The sequence below is a fragment of the Gouania willdenowi genome, chromosome 12 (assembly GCF_900634775.1).
Source record: "Gouania willdenowi chromosome 12, fGouWil2.1, whole genome shotgun sequence".
In the NCBI taxonomy this organism is placed as follows: domain Eukaryota; kingdom Metazoa; phylum Chordata; class Actinopteri; order Blenniiformes; family Gobiesocidae; genus Gouania; species Gouania willdenowi.
Genome location: NC_041055.1, coordinates 30,893,904 through 30,916,970, shown reverse-complemented (window position 1 = coordinate 30,916,970; position 23,067 = coordinate 30,893,904). Strand labels below are relative to the sequence as shown.

Genomic DNA, 23,067 nt, shown 5'->3' with positions numbered 1-23,067 from the left:
TGCCTTCCTGCTTTCTTTGCCCCGTTTAAGTATGTGCATTATATTTGCAGGAGTTTTTAGGGTCTAATGATGGTCCTAACTCAATTTTTTTTTTTTTCAAAATTTTGAAAAAAAAGCCTTGTTATAGCCTTACTTTTGATTTTGGGTGATTTTTGTTTTTTGTCATTTTTTGTGCCTTACTGCTTTCTTTGCCCTGTTTAAGTATGTGCATTATATTTGCAGGAGTTTTTAGGGTCTAATGATGGTCCTAACTCAATTTTTTTTTTTTTTCAAAATTTTGAAAAAAAAGCCTTGCTATAGCCTTACTTTTAATTTTGGGTGATTTTTGTTTTTTGTCATTTTTTGTGCCTTACTGCTTTCTTTGCCCTGTTTAAGTATGTGCATTATATTTGCAGGAGTTTTTAGGGTCTAATGATAGTCCTAACTCAATTTTTTTTTTTTTTTTTCAAAATTTTGAAAAAAAAGCCTTGCTATAGCCTTACTTTTAATTTTGGGTGATTTTAGTTTTTTGTCATTTTTTGTGCCTTCCTGCTTTCTTTGCCCTGTTTAAGTATGTGCATTATATTTGCAGGAGTTTTTAGGGTCTAATGATGGTCCTAACTCAATTTTTTTTTTTTTCAAAATTTTGAAAAAAAAGCCTTGCTATAGCCTTACTTTTAATTTTGGGTGATTTTTGTTTTTTGTCATTTTTTGTGCCTTACTGCTTTCTTTGCCCTGTTTAAGTATGTGCATTATATTTGCAGTAGTTTTTAGGGTCTAATGAAAGTCCTAACTCAATTTTTTTTTTCCAAAAATTTTGAAAAAAAAGCCTTGCTATAGCCTTACTTTTGATGATTTTTGTTTTCTGTATGATGGTCATAACTCAACTTATTTTAATTTTTAGATTTTAATGCCCTTACCTCCATTATGAGGCGTTTAACATTCTTTATTGTGTTTGTCATAATTTCAAAGGTTTTTAGTGATTTACTATCTTGTGTGTGTTCTTGAATAAACTGACAAACACTGTTACAGCAAAAAAACTGAGGTATTTTTTTTTATTAACCAAGTAATTAAAATATTTGCAGAAACATTTCTAAAATAATATTCTGCACCCCCCTCCTAAAAAATAAATACTTCTAACATTAAAACAATTACATTCCTTACAAACCTGGTTTCCGTTCCTGGTACTTTAATTAACTCTTCCTTCTACTTTTCTGTTAATCTGCTGCAAAAACCCTAAATGTAACTAAATGTTCATCTCTTTACATTAGAAGTCAAAGCATGTTGTCCTTGTGATCGGCAGGTTTGGAAACATTCAGCCAGTTGGTGTTTGAAGACGAGTACGGAGCCGTGAGTTAAAGCTGGTTCTCTTCAAACGTGCAGGTGATGGTTTTCACTGGATCTTGTTTAATCTGTTTTCAGAAAAGCATCAACATCACAAAAATCAGCGATTTCCCCAGATTTGCACACAGAGGGATTTTACTGGACACCTCCCGCCATTTCCTCAACATTAAAGTCATCCTGGCTAATCTGGTACTGGAAAGATTTTATAACTCACATTATTCCTTTCTGTATTTTAAATATTGTGATGGTATTTTTCTAGGAAACCATGGCGATGAACAAGTTCAACGTGTTCCACTGGCACATCGTGGACGATCAGTCGTTCCCTTACGTGAGCCGAACATTCCCTCAGCTGAGCCAGCAGGGCGCGTACCACCCCTACACGCACGTGTACACGCCCGCCGACGTCAAGATGGTCATCGAGTTTGCTCGTTTGAGAGGCATTCGGGTGGTTCCCGAGTTCGACACCCCGGGCCACACGCAGTCCTGGGGAAAAGGTTCAGCTCGGGGTGTTTTTACAAATTGGGATTGTGATGAATTAGATGTCAATTAGAGTCCAGCATTAAGGTTGCTGGTCAGATGCTGACCCGGGGGTTTTGGGGAACAGACTGGTCTGGGATTTAGAAGTAAACAAAGCATTAAGCCTTCTTTTGGTTGCTCTAAAAAAAACAGGAAAAGTTAAAGATGACGATTAAACTCTTTTGTTTACAGAAAAAAGAAATAAAAACAGTTGTGACCCTGAAAAAAATCTGTGACTGCAGGTTTCGTAGTAGACAACAAAGCAGAGAAGAAGAGCTCTCGTAAGTGACCTTTACTCTCTCCCTTAAACAGTGAGCTGACACGCTCTGGTGGTTGAAGAGTGATCATGAACAGTTGAAAACACACAAACCCTGAGAACTGAAGTCCTATTTGGTGGGAGTCCTTCAACAGTCAGTGATTTACATGCTAACTTAAGGCACTGTTTAAGGGAGAGAGTAAAAGTCACTTAGGAGAGCTGCTCTTCTCTGCTTCATTGTCTACTACCAAACTACAGAGTTCGAACTGCTGTCCCCTGTCGTCACAGATTATCTTTTACTCTCCTTATCATTGCTGCCACCTAAACACTTCTGGGTGTTAAGGAAAAGTGGATAGGAAAGGAGATAGGAGGGACTGACCAGTGGAGAGTTCTGTAACTACATATCAAGGATGTTTTTTATTTGTTTCGTCTTCATTTAGGTCAGACAAACCTGCTGACGCCGTGCTACTCTGGCACCAAACCGTCCGGCACCTTCGGGCCCGTCAACCCCATCGTCAACACCACCTACGACTTCATGAGTCAGTTCTTCAAAGAGATCAGCAGTGTGTTTCCCGATGCCTACGTCCACCTGGGAGGAGACGAGGTGGACTTCAGCTGCTGGTGAGCAAATAACGAACATCAGGAAACATCTGTGCAGTGTCTGAGCTGCTTTGATTCCGTAGGAAGTCCAACCCGGACATTCAGAAGTTCATGGAGCAGCAGGGCTTCGGTAAGGACTTTAGCAAACTGGAGTCCTTTTACATCCAAAGGTAAGAAAAAAAAAAAAGCAGGTGTAGGTTGAACTCATACGTACAGGTTTGCTGAGTTGGTTTCTGTGCTCTTACAGACTGTTGGACATCATCAACACCACCAAGAAGGGCTACATGATCTGGCAGGAGGTTTTCGACAACGGTGTGAAGGTGTGAAGCCATAAGAAGCTCATTGGACTCGTGGGAAATCCTAATTATTATCACAGAATGAAAAAAAGCTCCAAAATCTGATGTTTCTCCTTTAGAAATAACGACCGATTCCACTTTTAAAGGGACTCTTCACTGTTTTTACAAGTTTAACCAAAACCTTTTAAATTAATTTATTATAAGATCTATGTCAAACAAAACATGTTATTTTGCAGCATATGCATTTTTTTTTTAACAGTTTTGTTCCTCCATCTTGAAATCATGTGACTGATGATGTCACACGGCCCCACTGCCTGTAAACATCCCATTGTTTTTTCTATTGGAGTGAAACATTCAGCCTGATTTTTAGATCATTTAGAGGCTTTTTTCAGTCAAAATAACAACTTGTGCTGCTTTTGGTTGCTCTAAAAAAAAAAAAAAAAAAGTTAAAGATGTGGATGTAAACCTGTTTTGTTTACAGAAAGAGGATAAACACAGGTAAAAATGTGTGACTGCAGGGGGGGGGGGCAGAAATCAAAGACTGTTAGAAACACTGAAACCGTTAGGCTAGAAGTCCTTCAACAGTCAGTGATTTACTCACTAACTTCAGCCACCAGAGCATGTCAGCTCATTGTTTAAGTGAAAGTAAAGAGAGCTCATCTTCTCTGCTTCATTGTCTACTACGAAACCGCAGAGTTGGAACCGTTGCCCCCTGTGGACACGGATTTAAAGTTGCTAAATGATCTAAAAGTCAAGCTGAAAACTTCACTCCAATAAAAATAAATGATTTTAGGCCACATTTGTGAAAACAGAAAAAATCTCTTTAACAAAGCTCAGCATCTTGACTTGTAATTATTGCAGCTAAAGCCAGACACAGTAGTGCACGTGTGGGAGAGCAAAGGCATGGATGTGGAGATGGCCCATGTGACGGCAGCGGGTTACACCACGATCATCTCCGCTCCGTGGTACCTAAATTATATTAGCTACGGCCAGGACTGGACCAACTACTACAAGGTTGAGCCACTCAACTTCAACGGTTGGTTTTTAATTAAAACCAAGATTTAAATCTTCAGCAGGCTGCGAAACTGCACAGTTGTGACAGAGGACGATATTTCTGGCTACAAGCAGATGAGCCAAACGTATGTAGAGCCACCAACTTTTAGAAGTTTTTGGTGATTAGATGATTTATAAAAATGCCATCTTTGCATTGTTGTTTAAGACCGGCATTATTTCCGTGAAACTATGGGCTTCGATTTTCTGTGAAAACTGAATTCCCTTTATGACATGGAAAAAGGGCAATATTGTTATTATTGTGATTTTTAGTAATATTTTAAAAATCAAGTACAAATTGCAATGATATAACATTTTTAAATGGAAAGTTGGAGCCTAAACCTACTCTATGTATTTATGGGCTTCCATGAATCTTTAAGTGATCACATTAACCTGTTTAATCACTGGACAAGGATTTATTTTTCGATCTGGTGTCTGATCATGTTAAACAGACATTGTCAACCGGTGGCCTGGGGACCATATACGGCCCTCAGATTAGCTGTAAACGGCTCCCAAAGGAGCATTAAATGGAAAGAGAAAATACATAAAATGACAACAAAAATACATAGGGTCACAACAAATACATACAAAATTATAACAAACACACAAGATGAGTAAAAAATTACACAAAACAAAAACACAAAATAATGACACATTTTCGTGGCCCCCGCTGTAGCTAAAGTTGCCCCTCTCTACTGTATAATAATAGTGTATCTGCTGGGGCACACACTGTGGATGCCTTGATGTAGTGTCAGTGTGTTCCTCAGCCACACGTTGTTGTGTGTGTGTGCTCTGTAGCTGAAACCAGACACACTAATCCACGTTTGGAAAGGAAACCAGCAGCAATACCAGTCGGAGATGGCCAATGTAACGGCTGCAGGGTTCCACACCCTGGTACCTGAACTATATCAGCTACGGCCAGGACTGGATCAGCTTTTACAAACCAGACCCACAGGACTTTAAGGGTTTGTGTCTGCATGACTGATTTACATCAGGTGTGGGGGGTTATGGCCTCGTCACATCTGTGTGGAAACGTAAAAGCCTGCTGAACAAACAAAACTGATCATTTTGTTGGATTTTTAATGTCTTAAAGACCTTTTATTTCATTGATTGAAATGTTTTTCCTCAACCAGGAACTGATGCTCAGAAGAAGCTTGTGATTGGTGGAGAGGCCTGTATGTGGGGGGAGCATGTGGACGCCACAAACCTCACACCCAGACTCTGGTAAGAACACGGGAACCAAAGTTGAAAAATATGTGATTGCACAGTTAATCTTATTTTTATGAGTTTTGAAGAAGAAAAGTCACAATTTGACCCCAAGTGAGATTTTTCTCAAAATTTTCTACATAAAAATTGGTCACAAAACAAAAACTTAAGTGTAGATCCTGCAGGGACTGATATCCGTCACTTTTGGCTTGAATAGGGATACGTCGCACAATGGCTGTTGGAGAAAAACCTCAAATTATTACACAATTTCCAAACACATGAAATATGGTGAAAGAGGGTAAAAAATGACCTAACCAACGGTAAAAATAGATCAAAGTGTCAATATTGGCTTAAAAGTCAAAGAAATGGTGGATAATTAATTTAAAAAGAAGTAACAATTACTTTAAACTGGCAAATAATGGACATGACAAATCGATGGAAAATAAGCATAAAATCTAGTGAAGAGGTTTAAAGTGACAATAATGGGTCAACATATGCAACATTAGGTGGAAAAGGTTTATAAGTGTTTGAAATAAGAATAATGTAGCAAAACTATGGGTAAAAAAGTGATGAAAATAGGTTAAAATATTCTTAGTTTCTTGAAGGCAGCTGGTGACCCCTTCCCAAGGTTGAGAACCCCTGTTCTGGACGTTAACGTAATAATGTGTTTTCAGGCCTCGTGCCAGTGCGGTGGCCGAGCGTCTGTGGAGCGCTAAAGACGTGACCAACATCAACGATGCGTACAGCAGACTGTCTGCACATCGCTGTCGTATGGTGGAGTGAGTAGCCACTACCTCTGCACCCATGGGTGCTGTCGGTCATCTGTTTATATTCTAATCTTTGTGTTTCCGTCCTAGGCGTGGGATTCCTGCTGAGCCACTGTATACCAGCTACTGTCCTAAAGAATATAAAGGGATTTGACTCGTCACATGAGCTGCTCTAAAAAAGGGAAAAAGGGAAATTTAACACTAATCAAAGTGAACAAATGCTGACCTGCCTTTAAAACCAATCAATGATGGATATGGGGTTTTTTTTTTTAAATTGCGCTCTGTTTTTTTTATGACCTTCATGATTGTCAATAAAAAAGATTCTATTTTAGAAGCTGTTTGTTTTTATTGATTAAAGTGCACACCTGTGTAATCCTAGATGTGTCACAGCACACCCGACATCTTCTTGAGGAGGACGCTCTGCTCCTGAGGACTCATGGCCTGGTACGTGTCCAGCTCCAGGGAGAAGGTGGCAGTGCCCGACGTCAGTGTCCGCAGGACGGTGGAATATCCCTACAGGAACAACACATTCATTTATTACTTTCATAAAAATGCAAAACAACATGTACACCAAACAATATCAACAATAATGGAAAGGAGCAGTAAGAAAAATGTAATTATTATATTCTGCCCCCAGCAATAGCATTAACATTAACTGCTCTATTCACATTCTAGTTTCCAATGTTTTTCATTCACGTACCCCTTATGACAATTTGGGAACCTAGGGTCTACTAGATGAAACACACAAAATAACAACAGAGATGCACTTAAATTCTGCTTTTAGCCTTAAACATAAAAACTAATGTTTGCAACTTAAAAGTTTAATAAACCAGATTTGATAAATAAGGAGTTCTTATGATCTCTAAAATCCATGGTAAAATATTACTAGTATATGTGTTACCCCACACTTTAACACAGTAAGTGAAATATTTCAAGAAAAAACAATTATCTTTGTTCAAAATAAGTAAATATGCTTTTAGACTCCTTACTTTTTACATATATGAGCTTTCCATGACATCTTATCGTATCGTACAAAATAATTCTAAACTCAGTCACTCTCACTAATCTCAGTATTACCTATAGATAATGACGCTTCCTTTTTTTTAAATTTTGTTTCCATAAACTTAGTTACATTTAAAATTAATAACAATATTTAAGTAGAAGCGTTTCATTTCCAGATGAAGTTTTTGAATCATCTCTTGAACAACAAAAAAATTATCATTAATATATATTATAAAAGTTTAGGTCCCAGAAGAGAACCCTGGGGTACTCCACATAAAATGTTGATGTATTTTTAAACATAACTTCCAAAGTGGACATTAGAAACTATTCACTCCACCTCATTGTCCCTAAAGCCTGTGTGAGAGTGAAACGTCCTCACCTTCATCTCAGCCAGAGGCACTGTTGCCACCAGCACCTTGTCGTCGTCATGGCGACTCTGGATGTCCTGGACCGTCCCTCGTCTCTGAGCAAGGTCCCCCAACACGGAGCCCAGGTCTTCCTCACCCACCGTCACCTCCAGGGACATGACGGGCTCCAGGAGCTTCCCTCCAGCCGTCCTCAGGGCCTGAAAACACATACTGCAGTTACATCAATGGTTCTCAAACTGGGGGGCGCGGGAAAAAAAAACCTTGAGCATGAAAAATAGAAATGATACTTTAAGGTTTCATTTACTCAGAACACTTTTTTTCAGGAAATTTCCTTTGATCTCCTGACAGGTTTCGACTGTCGACCATCAGTCTTCCTCAGCAGCATCTGCTGATCACTTTCATGTGATTTCTTTCTGGGTTCTTTGAATTATTTACTTTCTTCTCCAGAGGGGGCGTGGCCAGTCTGAAAGAACTCTCCAGTTGACCACACCCAAAAATAACTCGCAGACGCCTCTGAGGAAGAGTGGCAGTCGAAAGATGTCAACAGATCAAAGTGAATTTCCTGAAAAAAGTTGCCTAAATAAAACAAACTTTAATACATTATTAAAAAAGGAAAATGTTTTTTTATTTTTCTTTTAAATAAAGAGCTTTATTAATATTTGAAAATATTTGGTTGCTAATTTATGTTACTTTTATGGGTTAGGGTTAGAAATTTGAAGAATAGTCACAATTTGTATTTTTTTTTTACAAAAAAAGTCACACTGGACACGCCCAAAAATAACTAATCAGGACCAATCAGCAGATGCCTCTGAGGAACACTGACAGTTGAAACATGTCATGAGATTAAAGTAAATTGCCTGAATGAATAAAACCCTAACGTATTATTAAAAAATTAGACAATATGAAGTTGCTGGAATTCAAAATATAAATTATTTTTAATAAATCAATAAATTATAGATATATTTTCGAACAGTAATAAGGCTCTTTATTACTGTTCTACAATATGTGATATTTGAAGAAGAATAGTCATAATATTTATTTTTTTACAAAAAAAAGGTCACACTGGCCACGCCCAAAAAGAACTATCGTGACACATCAAAGCGATCTGAATTGAAAACATGTCAGGAGATCAAAGTAAATTGCCTGAATAAATGAAACTTTAACCTATTATTTAAAAAAGAAGATAAAATGAACTTGCTGGAAATAGAAATTATTTTTTTCTTGTATTCAAAAATATGTGTTATCAAGTATGTTATTTTTATGAGATTTAAAGAAAAATAGTCAAAACTTGAATTTCTTTTTACAAAAAAAGTTGCATTTTTTTTTTTTTTTTACACTTTATTGTTATTTTTTAAATTTTTAATTTAGTCAAACTCTGATGTGAGACGTTCACCTTCTGCATGCAGCGGGACACGCAGGCCGACACCATCGCAGACGAGGTTCCTGATTCAGTAACAACGCTGTGGATGAAGGTGGAGACGCCCTGAACGGGGTAACCCAACAGAGGACCTGAAGGAGGACGGGTAGTTTGGATTTGATTATTGACAAAAGTCAAACAACAGCTAGTTTAGACCAGAGGTTCTCAACCATGTGGTCGTGAGACACTGGTAGGGGGTTGTCAGATGCCTTTTCTCCAACTACAACAAACTTGCCATTTTTTAACCTATTTTTATCGCCATATTTTTGCTCCTTTTAATAATTTTTTGCTACATTACTGACACTTCTACATCACATTTCAATGCCTTTGAAGACATGTTCAGCCCTTATTAACCCTTTCCACCACTTTTCCACTTAATGTCACATATGTTGACCCATTATTGGCACTTTTAACCTTTTTTTTTTTAATACCAGATTTTATTATTTATTTATTTTTTTGCCAATTTAACCACATTCACGATTTGTAATGCCTATTTATTTGCTAGTTTAAATGATTTGTTCATCCTTTTTTGCAAATTTGAAGCCAATATTGACACTTTGAACCCTTTTTACCACTTTTTCTGTCCATTTTTGCCCACTCTAATTTCTAACTTTTAGAAAATCGTATTGCACCACCTTCTCCAGCATTTTTGGTCACTTTGAACCCATTTTATTTGTGATTAAAACAAGTATTTCCATCTTTAAGATGACTATAATAATACTAAACGTTCCTGGATAACAGTGGATATTATTCAGATGAATAAATAAATGTGTTTATCACAGATTCATAGAACAATGGACCATCATTTTACTGACTTTATGGATGGACCCCAAAAATCTCTCCCCTTTATTCCCCCTTATAGATGGTCCTGTCTCCACATGACTATTCTTCAGTCCTACAATGGGGGTCCCCGCTCTCTGGTACCTTTATTTTGGAGGTCACAGGTTGAGAACCACTGGCTTAGATGAATAAATTAAAAGTGTGTGTGTGTGTGTTGACCTTGTAGATATGAACTGTGGACTCCGTTGTGCACGGCTGCCCTGACGTCTGCTGACAGTTTATCCTCCAGGTCGTCAGCGAGGGTTAGTTCACATGAAGCGACCTCAGATTGAGAATCCAAAGGTGTGACGGTCAGCTCCACCGTCACCACGTGCCTCCGCTCTCCAATGCTCCGGTCCAGAGTGTCTAGTTTCATCAATCAAATGTCTTATTTCCCCTGCATTTATACATTAATTCCCATAAATGAAACAATGGTTGAATCCAGTTATAAAAAGATAAATGTAATAAGTGAAGAGAATATGCATATTTCCTCCTAAGAACCAAGATCACTCTTCTGATATTGTCAACACATTCGACAGGCAAATTTCAACCTTTTACATCATTTTTTGAGCATACAATCCACTACAAACTCAATGAGTACATACTATCTACTGTATATTATAAGTATGATGAGCGTTCCCACTGAAGTATACTTCCAAGTTTCCCAAGATGTATTTGGAACCTACAACATTAAAAACCTGAATCACACTGAGGCTAAATAACATGCGCTCATTTGATCCATAAAACTCACGTAAACACATTTCGGAGATTTTCAGAGACCCACCATTGTGCTACTGACAAAACATCCTGTTGACTTCAAAATAAGAGCCCTATCTACAAAAGTTTCAAAAACTAATGGAAGACAAGAAGAGATGCTTTTATTTTGAAAAGGGGATGTTTGATTTTTAGCTTGAAGCCGGTCCCTGGTCCTATTTACATTCCACTCCCAATGCATCATGGGACGGTTGAATATGACTAGTGTGCCCACCGTGCATATTTCTCACGTACTCAATCTATTCATACTATCTAATGTAAACGCACTACACACTAACTTTGTAGTAGTGTTAGTACGACATTTATAACACAGCCTGTGTCTTTATCTTGTGAAAAGTAATAATTAAGAAATACTGATTCTAATAATTGATGTTTGTTTCATTTTGTCTGAACATGAAAATAAAGTTCCATCTTCCCATGAATTCTTTTGTTGATTGAATAGGTGCACTGCGTACCTGTGGCAGAGCCGTGCTGGAGGATGGTCTCTCTGTAGGCCACCTGCAGAGGTCCCAGGTGTGTGTCGATGTTGTACTCCCTCCTGATGCGGTCGTGGATGATCTCGATGTGGAGCTCTCCCATCCCACACAGGATGGTCTGAGGACCAGCACATGATTATTCTTTTTAAATCAGATATAACAACATTTTTACCTCGGACAGCAATAATATATAATATGTACTGTATATAATGGTATTTTATATCTGAAATGTAATGATGAAATTTGTGTAGTAAATAATAAATATTAAATAGTATATTATTAATATTACAGTATGTATATGTCATGTACATGCATGTGCATATATAAACTGTATAAAACTTTGTGTCGAATATGTAATGAATGCGTATTGTAAAAATGGTGATATTTGTTTCATAATTTTTCTTTTTTGTGATTTTATCTAGAGCAGGGGTTCTCAACCTTGGGATCAGGACCCAATTTGGGGTCACGAGACACTGGAAGAGGGGGTCGCCAGATGCCTTCAGGAAACTAGGAATGTTTTTTAACAATTTGAGCTCATTTTTGCTTATTTTTACCCATTTTTCTGCAACTACACCAAACCTGACATATTTTACCTATTTTAATCACTTTTTCTTGCTGTATTTTTGCTCCTTTTAATGCATTTTTGCTACATTCCTCCCATTTCTGAAACTTCACCATCAAATTTTAATACATTTTCACATTTTTTCCACTTTCAAGACATTTCCACAACTTATAAATATTTCCGTCACTTTTCCACCTAATGTTAAGTATGTTGACCCATTATTGTCACTTTTAATCTCTTTTCACAATATTTCATGATTATTTTTGCCAATTTAACCTTGTGCACGATTTGTTATGCCCATTATTTGCCAGTTTACACTAATGGTAACATTAGTTTCCTAATTATTATTCGTTTTTTAAATATCATCTATTCTAGAGAGCCTTGTTTTGTTAGATTGTGATGTGGTAGGTGTGTACGTATAAGCTTTTGCTTCAACCTACTAATTTGTTTAACTAATTGAGTGTTTGTTTTTCTGAAGACTACCAAAATAAAATTCAAATTCTGTCTCACATTCAGTCGTAGCTGCTGATATCATCAAAGCCTTACCTGACCCGAGTCGGGATCAGCTCGTACTTTAAGACTGGGGTCTTCTCTCTGCAGGCATTTCAGTGCGTTCTCCAGATCTGTGAGGAACAAACACATCAGTGAGTGTTCAGGAGAACATGGAGCTACCGTTAACAGTGACTCACCGGCCTGTTTGGCCATCGTGGGAGGCTCAATGGTGCAGAAGAAGACGGGATCAGGGACCTCGACTCCTGAAAGGACGACGTCGGCGTTCTTTCCTTTGACGCCGCCGCCATCGTCGTCTCCGTGCGCCCTCCGAGCAGCGGCTGCCGCAGAAGCTTTGGAGGAAACTATCGTGTCGCCTGTGACGGTCTGACATCAGAGCAGAAAGAATCAAATCATAACGATAGCTTAGAACAAGCAGGAGAAAAACAACAGAAATACATTAAAAGGAAAAAATAATCATTTAAGAACTATTTCAACCAGGTCTGAGTTTATTCCTGGGAAACGTAGCAGCTAAAAGAGAAAGAAACGCTGATAAAATGTGTTTATAATGTATGTACTGTATGTGTGGAATAAATAATAAAATAAAATAAATAAATAGACAAATACACTTTTTACAGCCAGTGATTTCAAATGTGATGAGGTAACATATTACGTCACTGACCACTAGAGGGGGCTCAAACACCACTTTGAACAGTACACTACTGTTAATCTATTCTGACTGCTTTATGAATAATAATAATAAAAATAATAACAACAATAACGTTATAAGAAGAAGAAAAATACAAAGAAGAGAATTTGAAAAAGAACACGAAGAAAAATATGAATATGAAGCAGAATACGAAGGAGAAAAATATGAAAAAGAAGAACAACACGAAGAACAAGAACAAGAACAATTAGAAGAACGAGAAGTGCAAAAAGTAGAGCCGGGATTCTCAACTGGTGGGTCGGGACCCAAAAGTGGGTCACAGACAGCTGGTCAAAAATAAATAAATAAATAAATACTCAATGTCTCTCATACTGGACTTGTCTTTTATTTTGAAAGAAACTTTTCTTTTGATAGGCATGCTGTGAAATGCATGTTGCGCAGGAAAATATATAGATTTATTTTTTTATTTCATTTTTTAAGAGTATATATGTATATGTATGTATTTTCAACAGCTATTTTTGAAAACCTAAATTTGGTTGGTTGAATTCTACAAAAAAAAAAAAGGTGGGTCACGATTTAATGACCGTGGCAAAAAGTGGGTCCCTGGGTGAGACCAGTTGAGAACCCCTGAAGTAGAGGAGCAAGAATGAAAAGAAGAATGAGAAGATGGAGGAGCAATAAAAATAACAATAAGATGACAAAATAAAATAAGACTAGGAATAATAATAAGAAAACAAAGAGCTAAATTAGAGGCTCAGTTTTTCTACCTGTTTCAGTCCAACAGTCAGAGCGATGTTTCCTGCGCTGAGGGAGGACGTTTCTACGTACTGGTCTGCAAACGGAACCATCAGCCTGCTGATCCTCTCCCTGCAGACGTGAAACATCATCAGTCACACATGGACTCCACACTCACCTTCTCAGGTGTTCAGGTCTCACGTGTTGTTCCTGCTCAGGTTCAGGATGGAGCTCTGAGGCTTCAGCGTCCCAGAGTAGATCCTCAGGAACACCAGGGGCCCTCGCTGCTTATCATGGACCACCTTAAACGCCAGCGCACACAAATCCTCTTTGTAGCAGCGCCTGTGGACCATCACACACGACCAAATCTATGAGGAAACTATCAGTAATCAGTGGGATGGAGATCATTATCTACAGCTGCAACAAGAAATCAATAAAAATCAACTATTAAAAGCGTTGGCAACAAATTCCATTATCGATTCGTTGCATCGCACGATTTATGTCACTGACCGTGACGCAGTCATTTGCTTCACCTGCAGAGCTTTGTGTTTGTGTGCGCGCACAAGTGCTTGTGTGTGTGCACACACAAGTGTTTGTGTGTGCACACAAGTATCGGTATTTCTTCCTTTTACTCATTTTGTGTGACTGTTTTCTTCCTCTCTTTTGCTCTCCTTTTTTGTGTTATTAATGTCATTTTGGGTAAATTCAATTCAATTCAACTTTATTTATACAGTGCAAATTACATCAACAAACGTTTTCTCTTGTTTCTGTTTTTGTTGCATTGTATATTTTTAGAGCCATTTTTGTGTATTTTGCATGTCTGGGTACATTTTATGTATCTTTCTTGTCATTTTGGTTTTCAAGTGTTTTTTTGTTGAGTTATTTGGTGTGTGTTTTTTCTGTCGTTCTTGTTTTTGGAGTCACTTTACGTATTTCTGTCATCATATGCGTCAGCAGATTTATTTTGTGTATTTTGCTTGTCATTCATTATGTTCTTAGAATCATTTTATGTATTTTTGTTGAGTTTTTAAGAGTCCTTTTGTGTCTTTTCCTGTGTATGTTATGTATGTATGGAATCATTTTGTTTCCATTAAATTTTTTTTGTCATTTTGTCTATTTTTCTTAACATTTTGTATTTTTGTAGGTATTTTTCTCATTTATTTTGTGTATTTTTTTGTCATTTGTCATCTGTTTTTGGTTGAATTGTGTATTTTCTTTTCATTTTGATTTTTGTTTTGTGAGTTTTTGGAGTTATTTGAAGTATGCTTTTAATTTTTCTTATTTCTCACTCTTTTCTTCACCATGATGTGTGTGGAGTGTGTGGACTCACACCAGGTGATGATGGCGTTCCTGAGGCGAAGGCAGGAAGGCCGTGATGGCGTCTAGAAGCGGCTGGACGCCTTTGTTCCTCAGAGAGCTGCCGCAGAGCACGGGGACGCCTTTACGGGCCAGAGTGACGCGTCGCACCGCCTCCTGCAGCTGGACACCAACGCAGCACAATCGCCTTTATATTCACACGTTTATTTTGTAACTTACAGAACTTTATTCAAAAAGTTTGACTCACTTTAATACTGGGAACAGCGTCAAAGTTATCACTGAAGTCTGTGAGCAGTAGATCTGCAAACTCGTCATCCAGATCAGCAACCTGGAGTTAAGACAACATGTTGTTTAACCTCCTATTATCCTGGGGGTCAATTCGACCCCATTAAAAGTTTTTGTTAAAAAAAAAGTAGTAATAGTTGACTTTTTTTGCCTTATTTTTCATGACTTTTTCTAATTTGATGGCTTCATTATGTGCTCAACAAATAAACAAAGTGCCTGACGCAAAAAATTGGTCAACAATATTCTGAAAATTATCTTCTAGAGGCAAATATCCCTGGGGTCAGATTGACCCCAGGGGTCGAATGTATCAGTAATATTAGGGGATAATAGTAGGGATAAAGCGCCGCTTCCCTTGCAGCAGCCAGCAGCTTATTATGGCTATTATTCTTGGGGTCAATTTGACCCTATTTAATGTTTATCATTTGAAAAACATATTTGACTTTTTTGTTTCATATTTCATGACTTTTCCTTATTTTAAGAGTACAATCCATTTAGCACAACTTGGTCAACAATTCTCTGAAAATCATTTCCTGGAGGCAAATATCCCCGGGGTCAGATTGACCCCAAGGGTAAAATGTGTTAGTGATATTTGAGGATAATAAGGGGGTTAAAATGTGAGCGTTTACCTGCTCAATCAGAGCCGTCCGACCCTCTCTGACCGCGTGCAGCAGATCCGCGTCGTCCGAGCCGTCCAACGCTTTGCTTTCAAACGCTCGTCCGTCGTCGCGCGTAGATTTACTCCCCCACGTCAGCTTCTGATTGGTCAGCAGGTCGACCACGCCTGTGAAGCTCCTGCCGCTGCTGACCGGTATCTTTGAAAGAGTAACCATGGAAACCAGTTACCTTCTGTAAACCTTATAAAGTCATGTTTAGGAATGAAATATTTAGGGTTTTACATACTTCCCTTTTACTCACATTATTAGAATTATTTCTCTTACCTAAAGTTAGTTTCATTCACTCATTCTTCATTTAGTCATTTATGCTTGTATTTCCAGAGTGAACAGAGGGAGTGGATGTGTGCTTACGAGTGTTACAGATACATTCATTGAAAATAAACATTTCCTCAGCACATCTCGATTTTAGAACATTTATAAAAAATTTACCCTATCTCAGGAGTTTTCAACTTTGGGGTCACGAGACACTGGGAGGGGGTCGCCAGATGCCTTCAAAAAACTAGGAATATTTTTTTAACAATTTGAGCCCATTTTTGCTTATTTTTAACCCTTTTTCTGCAACTACACCAAACTTGCCATATTTTAACCTATTTTCATAGGTATTTTTGCTCCTTTTAATGCATTTTTACTACATTACTCTCATTTCTGACACTTTGTCATCAAATTTCAAGGCCATTTCTGCACAATTTTTACATTTTCAGCACTTATAAACCCTTTCCACTACTTTTTCCACCAAATGTCACATGTTGACCCATTATTGTCCCTTTTAACCTCTTTTCACCATATTTCATGCTTATTTTTTTCCAAATTAACCACATTCATGACTTGTCATGCCTATTATTTGCCAGTTTAAACTAATTGTTCCTACTTTTTAAATTGCATTACCCCCCTTCCCCCCATTTCTGCTACTTTTAAACCAATATTGACACTTTGACCATTAAAACCACTTTTTCTGTCCATTTTTGTTCACTCTAATTTGAAACTTTTTCACCTCCTTTTCCACCATTTTTGGTCACTTTTAACCCATTTTATTTCTGATTAAAACCAGGATTTCCATCTTTAAGATGACTATAATAATAATAAACGTTCCTGGATAACAGTGGATATTATTCAGATGAATAAATAAATGTGGTTATCACAGATTCATAGAACAATGGACCATCATTTTACTGACTTTATGGATGGACCCCAAAAATCTCTCCCCTTTATTCCCCTTATAGATGGTCCTGTCTCCACATCACTGTTCTTCAATGTTCATGTCTGTGTTCAACCACCTTCAGCTACAGTGGGGGTCTCCGCTCTCTGGGACCTTTATTTTGGGGGTCGCGGGGCTGCTCTAGATGATATAATTATCCTGGCAGGAAGCTTTGAAACATGAATTATTTTAAAAATCTCGATAAAATTTGATTTCAGATTTGTTCGTCCCTCAAAATTTAATGAAGTTCCACAATGTTTCTAGACTTATACAGTATTAGACTTGATATTGTACATTTGAAAAGAACTTAATTTTTCTAAAATGCTGCATTTTTTCCCCAAAATCCCACAAATTACATCAAAATTGGTTGCAAAACAAACACATTTTGTCACCAAAGATCCAGGAAGTGTTAATATCTGTGAATTATTGCTTGGATATTGTAAGTGACTTAAATTAATCCATCATACGTGGCTCAATAATGACGAACATAAAAAACTATTCTGGGATGTATTGTTAATAGTTAATATTTGTATTACATCTTTAATTTCATGAATCTTCTGAATTTTATTTGTAAATTAATGAATTTTCCTCATTCATTCATTCATTCATTCATTCATTTATTTAATTCTAAGCCGCTGCAAAATGTCCTACATAATTAGCATCTCATGTAGAACAATTATATTTTGTATATTTTATAATTCTAGATTATAATAAAAGCTACGCTTGATATGAGAGGCTCACCTGCAGAAGGACTGGGTTGGCCTTTAGTTTATGTCTGATGCTTTCAATGGAGAAACTCAGGCTGTGAAATAAAACACAGAAGCACAGAAACATTTTACATCCAAACTAAAACAAAACCACATGTTTCTGCTGGAGGAGAAGGAGGAGGAAGAGGAAGAGGAGGAGGAGGAGGAGGAGGAGAAGGAGAAGGAGAAGAATTTCTCACTTTGCCGTCGGCTTGTCCATCTTGTTTAAAAAGCAAATGCAGGGGATGTGATGCTTCTCTGCTTGTCTCCACACGGTCACAGTCTGAGCCTGAAGGGGAGATGATGGTGATGATGATGATGATGACGAGCACCAAACCAACAGTGAAGAAAGAGGAATTTAATTTCATTTAAACAAACCTCCACGCCAGCAGAAGCGTCGAACACAGCGACGGCGCCGTCCAGGACACGGAGTGCCCGCTCCACCTCCAGGGTGAAGTCCACGTGTCCTGCAAACCCAAAAAAGGCACAACTGTTTAACTCTTTTCTACCTCAGGGTTCTCGCCAGCTCTGTTGAGCCCCCTATGCTGTGATGTTGATCCCCTACGACATGGGAGGGCAACTTTTATCACAGCGGGGCAATAAAAATGTGACTAATCTGAGCGTTAACACAGGAAAGAACAAAGAGTTATTATGGTTTAGGTATTATTTCATCACAATCACATATGGAGGTGGGGATTGAAGGACAGCAGATTGCACTGCAGTAACGGAGCAGATTCACTTCCAGTGAAAATCCAGGGTTAGTGTGTGCGCTCATGTGAAGAAAGTCCATTTCATGGCACAACAGGTGCTGCCCTTCAATCCCCACCGCCTCCGGTTTTGCTGCATATCTGTTGCACAGCAAGGACTCAGAAGATCCCGCTAATTCATGCGTTTTATATATATATATATATATATATATATATATATATATATATATATATATATATATATATATATGTGTGTGTGTGTGTGATACAGCCATGGATAAATGCAATATTTATATTTGAAATATGATTTTAAAAGTGCTCAGATTGGGCCAATCGTGGTATCAATGGAAAGGTGCCTGGGTAACCTTGATCAATGGATGGAATTACGATCCTCCTTAAACACAGAGTATTTTATTGTGAAAATAATCCCATCTCCCACTTTTCCATTTGACACACAACACATTAACAACCACAACACATTTACAAATTAACAAATATGGAAACACTTACATTGTGCCATTGAAAATATGTTTCAACATTTGTAAAAGTGTTTTCCTATTTGTAAATTTTTTTAGCTAATTATGTAAACAATTCTAAATTGTAAATTTGTTGTGGCATTTGTAAATGTGTTTTGCACTTCTCAGCCACCGTACTATACAGTGTCTCTGAGTCAGAGGTGAGAAGTCATTTTTTTCTGGTATCTGGGTTTTTAGGCAGACTGGTCTGGGATTCAAAGATTCTGTAGCTGTTCTGTGCTCTAAGGGTTTTATATGCTGCTGATAGTGGTAGTAATAACAATAACCCAGCCTCTGAGAGGAGACCTCGGTATGGTAAATGTTTAAGGCAGTTTGACCAGAACTGACCAGGAGAGATTCTGTAATTACACATCAGTTAATATTTTCAAGTTTTTAAAAATGTTAAATTCAAAGCTGCTCTGGGTTTAATTGAGCATTTGCATTTTATTTTTTTTAAACATTTTATTTACAATTTTTCATTTAATATGAGTGCTAACTTCTCCAAGTGTTTAAAGGTAACAAATTTAATTTATTTCCATGAATCAGTTTTCTACAAGTTCTTTACAAAATAAAAGATATGGAATTTTTTGGTTTAAAAACCCTGTTTTATTATTGAAGGAACGTTTGTTTTACTTTAGTACATTTAGTAGCATGTACTTTTTTACTTTTACCAGAGTCATTTTTTATTCAAGTATTTATACTTTTACTTGAGTACTGGAGACAGGTACTTTTGTCACCTCTGCTCTGAGTATTTATTTGTGGAGGATCTCGTGATTCCCCCACGCTGTGAAAAATGACTGGTGAGAACCCTGTACCTGGAGTGTCGATGAGGTTTATCCTGTGACTTCTCCAGTCGAAGGTGACGGCGGCGGACTGGATGGTGATGCCACGCTCCCGTTCCTGAGCCATGAAGTCTGTGACTGTGTCCCCGTCGTCCACGTCTAAAACACACCAAACCAACCACCGTTCACCAACGAGCAGCTGCATTAATGTCCTGAAGGGTCCCACTGCTTCCTAACCCACCTCCCAGCGCCCTCGTGTAGCCGGAGTAATACAGCATCCTCTCTGTGGTCGTCGTCTTTCCTGCGTCGATGTGAGCCATGATGCCGATGTTTCGGATCCTGGAGGTAAACACCAAAGAAAGATTCAGTCCCTGAATCAATCTAGATTTTAAGTTCTTGATTTCACTAACTTACTTGGATATATCTGGGTTGACCACAGTCCGAATTGTTTTGACATCATCTGTGAAGTTAAAGCAGAGTTAAACTGAGTGTGAAGTCCAAACCATCCAAAAAAGAATTAAAAATATTTACTTATTTCCGCCTTTTGCTTCTCATCTTTTTTATAAAGTAAATAATTTTATTATGCTGGGCTGTCTAGTTGCGTGGGGCAGGGCCTTAAAAGGGCGGTGCACCATCAGGTCGGGTTGGATCAGCTGGAGACGCTGCGTAATGAGCAGAGGACGTCACCTCAGAGCAGCGCGAGCAGAGCCATCCAGCTGACACGAGAGTGCAGTGTATGAGAGAGGAGCAGAGACGCCACCGGTATGTTAATCATTGGTTAATGTGCGTTATGGAGAAAATGCTCAGGGAAGGTATTTGTTTGACAGACAGGTCAGCGCGTGTTGGACAGGTGTGCGTGAGCAATGCACTAAACTGCGCAGCAGATGGGATGGTCTAATCAGTGAGACGTCATCCTTTCTTATTAGAATAATTTGATTTGAGTAGTGTTTAAGTTAATAAAAGGACTATGTGGTTAAATAACTAAAGTAAAAATGATTAAAAGTAAGTCTTTAGTTAAAGATAAAGAAAAGTTCCAGGTGATGTCATAAGTTGAAAATTATTATAGTTGGTATAAAGTGATTGATATTAATACTTAACACTTAGTAAAATGTGTGTCTACAGTTTAATTAATAAACTAACAATGAATAAATAAATAAATAAATAAATACATTAAATAAATAAATAAATAAACAAATGCAATTTGAGAAAATCTAATATTTCAAAGATCAAGTAAATTTCAAACTAAGGATTTATAGTAACTATTTACAAATAAGTACATTTTAGGTTTGATTTTTAGTTGTGTATTGCTTTATTAGGTGAGTATAATTTGAGCATACTGTTTAATATTACAAAAACATTTACTTTAAATCAGGAAAATGGATCAAGTAAACTAAAAATAACAGTGATGGTAGATTTAGATTCTTTAATTTAATTGCAAATATAATATCCCAGCATGAGAAAATTGTTTATGCTTTGATTCTAACTTTAACAACCTGCTTAAACCTGCTTAACCAAGGAACAGTTCAAATAAACTGTCAACCAAGCACAGAGTTGTTCTCAGCGTCCTCTGTCTTCCTCTCTGGCCCTTCAAGTTGGGCAGTGGTGTTACAAACACATACAAACTTGACACTGAGATCGTTTTATTTAAATGTATAATTTACATTGACATTCGTTTATTAAAGCAGGGGTGTCAAACTCATTTTAATTCAGGGGCCAAATACGGATAAGTCAACATTAGCGCTACCTAGCATTTCCATGTATAAACGATATAAAAGCATGTAGAGTATAAAAGGCACTGCAATAGGTGAGAGGTAGTGACAATATTATTTAACTTTGGGGAAAATTGGTCAAAAATTTTGAGGATTGAGCAGGATTTTGGAAAAACTAGGTTTGTTCCAACAATTCAAGAATTAAAAAAATGACTTCCATCATGTTATACAAGCGTTGGGAAAACTGCCAACCCCTGAAAATAGTGTTAAGATTCATTGAATTTGTGACAAATTCAATGAAACTCCACTTGAATAATTGTAAAGTTCAACTTCTAAATAAATCTGTTGAAATGTGTATTATTTTGCATGGATGCCAATATTTCTGGTTAATTTCAATAAATAATTCCCACGAAATTTTTTATTTTTTAATATTGTCAAAATTCCCGTGGAATTCTGCCAGATATTTTACTGTTACACCCGTTTTTAGCAACCCTACCAAGATATCCACAGCTAAATTATTTGGTCATTTACATTATGATTCCTGTTTTCTCACTCATTTTTACTTTACCCCGCGACCCGAATTTGGCCCCCGGGCCTCAAGTTTGAAACATGCGTATTAAAGGCAACTGATATTTATTCAATATTTATGAAAAGTAATCCTAACTTCTTTTAGAACTTTAGAACTTTAGAATCAACTTTATTGGCCAGGGGTGAATGAATACATTCACACTTAGTAAAATGTCACTTTTTAAGGTGACCTTTGTAAATAAAGGAAACCAAAGATGAGCACAGGGTAAAAACAACAACAAACAATAATAGCAGAAAAGTTCTAATACTAAATGAATATTAATGTTATATATTAATTTTAGTTCATATATTAGGTTTATTCCACTTTTGATCATTATAGGCCCACTGTCATCAAAACATATGCTTTTTGGGTCATATTTCCTATTATATATTTATGATTTTCATTTCATTAAGAAAAAAATATATATAATTTTGTTAATTTTATTAATATTAAACATCTACCTGGAATGAAGCTGTAATGTCTCTTCTTTACTGGACACTTTATTCTGCAGTTCCGCAGTCCGCCAACAAACAAATACTTCCCCTGTCCACGAAAAATAATGAATTACCACCGACATGGTTTTTAAAAAATGATTAATATTCTTACAACATGACATCATACCCAAACCATCTTCTTTTCCAGGAGGCGGAACTCTCGCATCCAGCTTCAGTTTCAGGACGTTACACCGGACACGAGACCGCGACTGTTGTCATGGTCAACAATAAAATGTAACTCAATAATTTAGTTTGTAATTTAGATGTAATTTAGTTTGATATATATTCCCATTCTCCTGCTACGCTCTTGGAAGTCACATTTGACAGTACGGTCAAAAAACACAACCCGGGAAACCAGAACGTGGCCGCATTTGGTTCCGCATTGAACGATAAACCACCGTAAAAATAAATCATTAAATAATGTCATTAAGGGGAAAACATTTTCAGCGGTAATTATTTGATTTTATGCGTCTTTTGAAGTTTCAAAATAATAATTATAAAACGTATTGATATACCTTTTTACTTTTCGAGACCAAGTTGTGACCAACTTCCGGCGTCACCGTTTGTTGCTAAAATCAGAGAAAACCACAAGTCACACTGACAAATAGTCAATAAAAATATAATCTATTTGTATATCAGGTAATACGGAAATTAAATATACATGTTGTGAAAAATATATACACATTTTTGTCATTTTTAAAAGCTAATTCTGTGACTCCACCAAAAATGGTCACCAAGTAAAATGGACATTC

General features: G+C 37.2%; 2 protein-coding genes across 5 annotated transcripts in view; one reads left to right on the top strand and one right to left on the bottom strand.

Annotated features, from left to right (window-relative positions):
- hexb (hexosaminidase B (beta polypeptide)) overlaps window positions 1–6,348 on the top strand; it is a 30,845-nt gene extending 24,497 nt beyond the window's left edge. The window contains exons 4-13 of the mRNA XM_028462476.1: window positions 1,283–1,329; window positions 1,402–1,512; window positions 1,583–1,817; window positions 2,536–2,716; window positions 2,779–2,865; window positions 2,943–3,015; window positions 3,853–4,027; window positions 5,175–5,265; window positions 5,922–6,026; window positions 6,105–6,348. Of these exons, the coding sequence (XP_028318277.1) occupies window positions 1,283–1,329; window positions 1,402–1,512; window positions 1,583–1,817; window positions 2,536–2,716; window positions 2,779–2,865; window positions 2,943–3,015; window positions 3,853–4,027; window positions 5,175–5,265; window positions 5,922–6,026; window positions 6,105–6,168 (1,169 nt within the window). The 3' untranslated portion in view covers window positions 6,169–6,348. The remainder of the gene's footprint in view (window positions 1–1,282; window positions 1,330–1,401; window positions 1,513–1,582; window positions 1,818–2,535; window positions 2,717–2,778; window positions 2,866–2,942; window positions 3,016–3,852; window positions 4,028–5,174; window positions 5,266–5,921; window positions 6,027–6,104) is intronic.
- On the bottom strand, window positions 1,103–22,681 carry gfm2 (GTP dependent ribosome recycling factor mitochondrial 2). Of its 4 annotated transcripts, none has more exons than XM_028462473.1 (21): window positions 22,443–22,680; window positions 22,283–22,364; window positions 19,959–20,004; window positions 19,786–19,883; window positions 19,578–19,703; window positions 17,919–18,007; window positions 17,741–17,829; window positions 17,536–17,596; window positions 15,552–15,737; window positions 14,888–14,968; window positions 14,654–14,802; window positions 13,525–13,665; window positions 13,356–13,455; window positions 12,122–12,308; window positions 11,979–12,055; window positions 10,850–10,988; window positions 9,801–9,986; window positions 8,778–8,893; window positions 7,396–7,581; window positions 6,380–6,527; window positions 1,103–1,391 (listed from the first exon to the last, which is right to left on the bottom strand). In XM_028462473.1, the coding sequence occupies exons 1-20, from the start codon at window positions 22,479–22,481 to the stop codon at window positions 6,399–6,401; spliced, it is 2,307 nt and encodes a 768-aa protein (XP_028318274.1). In that variant the 5' UTR covers window positions 22,482–22,680; the 3' UTR covers window positions 1,103–1,391; window positions 6,380–6,398. The 4 variants fall into 4 exon arrangements, with proteins under 4 accessions (XP_028318274.1, XP_028318276.1, XP_028318275.1 ...); XM_028462472.1 differs by lacking the exon at window positions 1,103–1,391 and adding an exon at window positions 4,404–5,482; XM_028462475.1 differs by lacking the exons at window positions 1,103–1,391; window positions 22,283–22,364 and adding an exon at window positions 4,402–5,482 and having other exon boundaries at window positions 22,443–22,681.
- Window positions 22,682–23,067: the final 386 nt, after the last annotated feature.